At 36.6% G+C, this 7,519-nt stretch overlaps 1 protein-coding gene across 1 annotated transcript; it reads left to right on the top strand.

Moving 5' to 3' along the window:
• Window positions 1-400: 400 nt before the first annotated feature.
• On the top strand, window positions 401-7,500 carry mlana (melan-A). The gene is made up of 6 exons (XM_026173808.1): window positions 401-423; window positions 4,527-4,642; window positions 6,086-6,178; window positions 6,313-6,409; window positions 6,639-6,746; window positions 7,209-7,500. The coding sequence occupies exons 1-6, from the start codon at window positions 412-414 to the stop codon at window positions 7,275-7,277; spliced, it is 495 nt and encodes a 164-aa protein (XP_026029593.1). The 5' UTR covers window positions 401-411; the 3' UTR covers window positions 7,278-7,500.
• The last annotated feature ends 19 nt before the right edge of the window (window positions 7,501-7,519 follow it).

Raw genomic sequence — 7,519 nt, 5'->3', positions numbered from 1 at the left:
TATGCTGCACTTGTTTAAATAAAATGATGTGCTTTTCTGATGACTTTTTATTTTATATATATATATATATATATATATATATATATATATATATATATATATATATATATATATATATATAACCGTTCGATACAGTGCTTTCGGTTCGGTACGCATATGTATCGAACAATACAACATTTGTAATTTATTTTATCAACTTTCCTTCCGACGATGCTGTCTGTGTTGAGCGCTCAGTGAATCTGTGTTCGACTACTCCGCCTAGGCTGCACTGTCGAGCGCAGATCCACTGAGCGCTCAACACAGACAGCATAGTCAGAAGGAAGACCGCAGGGCAAGCTAGCAAGACACATGGACCTCCCCCACCCTCATTCAGATCTGGCGTTTGGAATTATTTTGGTTTTCATGTGACGTATGACCCTGAAGGTAAGCGAGTCATGGACTAAAGTAAAACAGTATGTTGGATGTGCCATGCAATGCTCAATTACATGGGTGGGAGCTAGTGTGTTAGCGCAGTTAGCTCGTTAACGTGTTGGCTGTCTAGCCCCACACACGGGCGATCGGCGGTAGCTCGTTAACGGAGATTTGCCGTGTTGTGGCGTTAAGGTCATTTCAACGAGATTAACCTGAAAGCACTAGTGGGAACACAACGAATATGACTGCACATTTACACCGACATCATCCTAGTGCAAAGACCAAAACAACAAGCATGCTACTAACTTTAGCCGAGTCATTTAGACAGCTGTTAGCACATGATTCTCCTTATGCTGCTGAGAATATAGCCCAGAAGAAGCGGATAGTATAGCTTTTATTTTGGAAAGAGACATTTCTCTGTAATAAACTCTCTTTTCCAAAGATGAGTGATTCCTCAATCAGATACAGGGCTTGCAATATCGCTAGGCCGACGTCCTGGAGCTAGCGATTTTTTTCAGTCGGGCTACCAAAATCTATCTCTGCCCTGCCCGTCGGGCTATTGTAGGAAGGAAAAATATATGTCAATGCTTTTGCATTCTTTCAGAAATGTAGCTGGGTAATTATGTCATTGGCATCTGTGAGCCACTGTCAATATGTGACATATTGAAATCGCGTTTGAATTTGCGCTTGTTTTTTTTGCTTTCACTTTGCAATCGTGCGAACTGTGTATAGAGAGCGACAGCACTGATCTGTGAGTGATGATAATTTGCGCACCAATTCCTCTGACATCGTCTTATTAATCGTTAGCTTACTATGCAAACATGACAAGTGAAATCTCCCACAGCAAGCTTAAACATGTGAGAGGTTGATTGCGCAGAGAATCGCTGAGCTTATGTGAGTGCGTGTGTAAAAGCAGCAGGATATATATATTTTAGTTCTGCTGAGCCAAATAAGACAGGTCAGGGTGAAGAAGTGACAGCCAAAGAAAAGCTTACCACAAAACGGAGAAGTTATGACAAATCAGACTATAAGGCAAAAAGAAAGTGCAGCTTTATGGTTTCATGGACAAAATAATTTCTGTTGCTGCAATATGACGAACTATATAACCAGGGCTGCACATAAGTGGTCCGCAGGTGCGCATTCGCTGTCAAAATAAAAAACACGCACAAGGGTTAGGGTTAAATTTAAAAACTGTACTTTTGAGTTAAAATATAAATTTATAATTTTAATAAATGAAAAATTAAAAAGGCATGAACATTTTTTTTGTATCGAAAAAATATCGAACCGTGACACCAAAGTATCGAACCGAACCGAACTGTGAATTTTGTGTATCGTTGCACCCCTAATATATATATATAGATATATATATATATAGATATAGATATATATATATATATATATAGATATAGATATATATATTGATATATATATATATTGATATATAGATATAGATATATATATTGATATATATATATATATATATATATATATATATATATATATATATATATATTGATATATATATATATATATATATATATATATATATATATATATATATATATATATATATATATATATATTGATATATATATATTGATATATATATATTGATATATATATATATATATATATATATATATATATATATATATATATATATATATATATATATATATATATATATATATTGATATATATATATATCAATCAGTCAATCAACTGACTGCCTCCCACTAAAAATTTAACCACAGCTTGCCCAGAGCTACAAAATTCACTGCCCCCTCTTTAAAATGTTCTCACATGACCCAAACTAATTAGGACTGTAGCGGTTTGGGGACACGTGAGTATATTAAAACATTTATTCACACTACATTACAACGCTACATAATAGGCCAGCAGTAAACCATTTAGCTTCGGTTTGAGACACATTAAGATTTCATTTCATAAACAGGATTTGGTCTCCCTCTTGTGGAGGAAAAGTCAAGTTATCCCAGATTAAAACAAACAGCCTCCCCTGCGTCACTCCCCACAACCTCTCTGTCTCTCTCTAAAACTATCAAAGTTTCTGTTTTCATTTAGTGAGACAAAAAAAAAGATCCCTCCAGCAGCAGTTTGACTTATGAAAACAAACCCAAAACAGTAACAACTACTGTATAATTGAGAATGGGCCAGTGGAATGAGTCCTCTTTTATTTTCCATCTTCTTTTCTGTAAAAACAATAAGAAAAAAAGAAGTTTTAAAATACATTTTATCATAATTACAAAGCAGGAAGAACATATTTACTATCCATCCATCTATTTATTCCACTCCAGGGACAAGTGTGCCAGTCAGACAACCATTCACACTCACATTTGCACCCATATGAGCAATTTAGGATCACCATTTAGCCTAACCCCACTTTGGACTGTGGGAGGAAGCCAGAATACCCAGAGAGAACTCACACAGACACAGAAAGAACGTAGAAAACACAGAAAGCGTTTAGCTCACATTTTACCTTTAATTATATATCTTTAAAAAAATTACTTTTTAGATTTAAACTGTGAAGGGTTTTTTTTTAGCCAACCATCATTTCTTTATATTTTGTTAGGAAAATTTGATATATTTTCACCAGTTTATTGAAATATGCTAACATATATTAGGCAAAATTAATTCACCACTGGCCAAAATGCAGACCTAAACCATGACAGAGCATCCACTGTGTTTTACAGATGGCTGCAAACACTCACTATTGTACCTCTCTTCTAACCTTACATATTGATGACTATTTGAAACAAAGGTTTCACATTTGGATTCATCACTCCATGAGACCTGCTGTCACTGATTTTTCAGTCCTGTTCTTGTGTAATTTGGCATACTTCAGCCTTTTCTCCCTAGCTCACTTCTTGAATGCCTTCTTGACAGCCACCCTTCACCTGAGACCATTTCTGATGAGGTTTCAGTGAACAGTAGATGGGTCAACTGAAGGACCAGATGCATCATCAGGTCCTGTCTCAAGTCTTTGCTGGATTTTTCCCATTTCTCAAGGACATACCTTTCAAATACTGCTCATCTGCTGTAGATAGCTTTTCAGGCCGATCAATTCTTCATTTGTCCTGCACACCACACTGAGATGTGCCAAGCTTTTAGCTAAGAGCTCTTTGGGAGTCCCCTTTTTAATGCAAAAATGCTGTTTTGCGGCTGTCACACTGTGTTATCTTTGGTGTTTGTTTGGTTGTTTTTTTTTTAGATTCATTTGTTTTTAGAAATGAGTTATGTGCTTTTGTGACAGGCTGCAAGTAAAAAAGTGCACAAAAAGGTACAATTTAAAATTGGTTGTCTGTAACATGTCCACACAAAAGTGGTTCATTGGCGTAGGTGCCTTTTTTACACTTGATGATTTGTAGGTTAAAGAAAAAAACATTCCTATTTAAATTGTTAGGTACAAAGACTAAACTAAAAATAAGTCAAAACACCTTCAGAAAACTGGAGAACTATTCTTTAAGAGTACTTCTTTGAAAATCGCAAGAAAGTCTGGAAGCAAAACATTAAAAAGAAAAAGAAAAGAGTAATAGCTCAAGACTTTTGCATAATATTGTATCTTTGCACTACAGCAGATGAAGAAATTACTTGAGCAGAAGTTTTGTTTTGTTTAGGAGCTGAGATAATCCAGGCAAATACTCCTCACAAATCTAAAACAGTGATACTGGGATCAGAAATGTTTCCTTTTGTTGTTTGTTTGTATGTTAGACTTTATGACTGAAATTACTGTTTAGGTTTATAGTATTTATGAAATTCTTATATTACATTGTGGTAATTTGAAGGTATTTTATCTTTTATGATAAAGGCGTGATATCATTGAGATACTTAGCCTGGTATTGTATTGAATTTTTGTATTCCTTTCCTTATATCTATATAATTTCATTAGGATATTTATCAATAATAATGAAGTTGGTATACACACACAAACACACACACAGTCATATGAAAGGCCAGCAGCTGACGCCTGTAGTTTCACGAGTGGATAATAATGTTGCCGTAGGGTTTCACGGTAATTACTCCGCTTCAATGGGTTTAACCATGAGTCTCTAACCCGTGACGGTCATGAGGGGTTTTTGCCCCTCTCTGCTCTCCAGCACACTGAGTTAAGATATTTGAGGAGTGAAGAAACACAGCGCTCTGTGGACCCAATCTTTCTGAGAAGCCAAACCGACCAGAAGAGCTGCTTTCTGAATCCTTTCTCTCAAACTCGGTAAGGTAGCTGGTTTTTCTGTTTGTCTTACTTTTCTATAAAAAGAAGGCTTGTTAAAGGCATGTGGGGCATTGCGCTTTTATGAAAGGCTCAATTTGACATGACATTAATGTGAATTAAGGAAATGCTAATTAGGGTCTTCTTGATAAGGTTCATTTCACTGCACAGATGTAGGATGCTCAAAGACAACCTTAGTAGCAGTCGATTTCCATTGTATCTACATAATATATATGTGATTTGTATTGATGTGCACTTGAAGTCTGTAAGATAGCATCAGTCAACACAAAGACAGAGAGAATAGACAGATAGAAGAGATGCAGCTAAGTCCGGTGTATACACTGGACAGACACAGAGTGGAAAAAGTAAGTGGTCCAAAGCTTGGAACCCCTACACAGTTACACTTTTGTGTTATTTTAAAAGTTTTAATAATTGTATCAAGACATACTGGCTTTACATTACAGGCTATTAAAGAGTGAGGACTATCTGAACTTAATTTTACCTTATCAAGATTAGGTACAATATAATATTTTCACTTAAAAAATTTGCATGCGGGTAGATAATAATGATTTCACAGTGCAGAGCTAAGCTTTATGGCATTTAATTGTGTCCAGACTATTTGTTTGGCAGTTTATGGACCTCCCTCTGGGATAATATTAGACTACTGCAATTCATTGTATTATGGTCTAGATCAGGCCACCATCCATCGTCTTCAGATGGTTCAAACTGCAGCTGCTCGCCTGCTAACTGGTACCAAACGGAGAGAGCATATAACCCCAGTTTTAGCTTCTTTACACTGGCTTCCTGTCTCCTACAGGATCCAATTTAAACTTTTACTTTTTGTTTTTAAGTCACTTCATGCCCGAGCCCCTCCTTACCTGTCTGAGCTCCTCTCTGCCTATGCTCCAGGAAAAACCACGAGGTCTAGCTCAAAACTAATGTTGGCCATCCCACGGACTAATCTCAAATCCCGTGGTAATAGATCCTTCTCTGTGGCAGGTCCCAGACTTTGGAATAGTCTCCCCTTAAATATTAGATCTGCACAAACACTTGAGCAATTTAAATCATTACTAAAGACACATTTCTATGCCCTGGCTTTTAACACACTATGACCCAAGCATTTTGGTCTTATTTGAATTAGTTTAGTTATTGTTTTAATTCTTTTATTGTCCTATTATTGTTTTTTATTGTTATTATTGTATTACATTGTTGCTTTTTAATGCCATTTTTATATTGTTAAGCACTTTGTGCAGCATCGGCTGTTTGAAACGTGCTATATAAATAAATTTGACCTTGACCTTGACCTTAATATCAAAGCAGTACCTCACATCATAGTCCATTTTCAATTATTATATGGCTATATAGGCTACAATGGGTTTAAATAGTTAGTCATGTGAGCGTATTGTCTATTTGTTCCTTATAAAATTATCCCTTGTTGACTTTCAGCTTGATGTTGTGTAATCGTACACACGGCATGCCTCGTGGGGACTTCAACGTTTATTTTGCCAGCAGCAGGCGAGGAAACGTCAGAGCTGAGGAGTATGTGTCTATTGTCATCTTAAAATCATTGCTATTAAGCTACTGCTGTGCCCAAATTTGTATTGTTGTGAACACTTTAAAACCCATGTGCAAAGAAAAGTTTTTCTCAATTTGAATTGTGTTGTGGACCACAGGGCAGTGGGCATAGCTCTGCTGGTTGTCATCCTTGCAGCACTTCTCATCCTGGGCTGCTGGTACTTCAAGAAAAGGAGTGGCTACAAACTTATCAGAGTGAGACCATCACACTTTATAACTGATTTATGTTATTCTGATTTGTTGTTGGTGAACATCTGTAAAATGTCAAAATGAAAATTCAGTTCACCCTATTTCAAAGAGCATCATGTGTTCAGTTTGTACCCATCTTTTCCCAGCCTGTATCACTATGTTCTCATTTTGTTTCATCACAATGTTCTCATTTTGTTTCATCACAAACCCTCGTACACATTTCTGTAACTTGCAGAGCCCCAGATCAGGATCATCAGGTTATACAGGAAGCCAGTACTCGGAGGCAGGATCTCCAGCAGAAAACAAGATGGCTCTTACTGATTTTGGCAGCTTCCGATCTGTGGTGAGACAATTACTTCAGGAATAATAGCCACATATACAGGATATAGTAATGCCCCGCCCAAAAAAAAAATCACAAATCAGTAGGTATTTCATTTAAATTTTGTGCAACCTGATATTCCACACAGAGCCTCAGAGCTTTGAAACATGATGTAGAGCACGTGAAAGCAAAAGCTGTGGATGCCTGAAGCAAGGATTATGTCACCAGACTGGAGGGAGGTATAAAAATGTTTAGTTCCCAGAGATGATGTGTGTATGGTGGAAAAGTGAAAGGAGGATCAGAGCAGCAGTCTTTCAAATATCATGTGGAATCCCGTGTGTGAAAAATTGACATTTTGCATTTGTTGTTATGACACGTCCCTAGGGAAATAAACTTTGGCTTCACTTTTCAACGCTGCATAAACATGTTATTCACATATAACTGAACTGTAGCTTTCATTTTTGTTGTTGTTCCACTTCTCTACAGGTTCCTAATGCACCTCCAGCCTATGAGAAGATTTCCTCTGGGCCTTTGCCACCTCCGTATTCCCCCTGAAGCACTGTGGCTGAAGATGGAAGAGGCAAAGAAAGACAATGAAGAAGGAACTCCAAGCTCACCTTGCTGTTTGAAAATATATAATCTTATGTCCCTAGCAATATAGTGCATTGTAGCCAAATATAGGTGAAACTACTGTATCTCCCACTTTGTAAAATTAAAAACGACAAAAATGAACACAGCTTTAATACTATAGCTTGTTTCAATAAACAGTAAAACACTATTATTGCACATTTCTGAGG

The sequence above is a fragment of the Astatotilapia calliptera genome, chromosome 7, assembly GCF_900246225.1.
Source record: "Astatotilapia calliptera chromosome 7, fAstCal1.2, whole genome shotgun sequence".
NCBI classification, from domain to species: Eukaryota; Metazoa; Chordata; class Actinopteri; order Cichliformes; family Cichlidae; genus Astatotilapia; species Astatotilapia calliptera.
The sequence above is the reverse complement of the archived record's forward strand: the minus strand, read 5'-3'. Positions and strand labels throughout refer to the sequence as shown.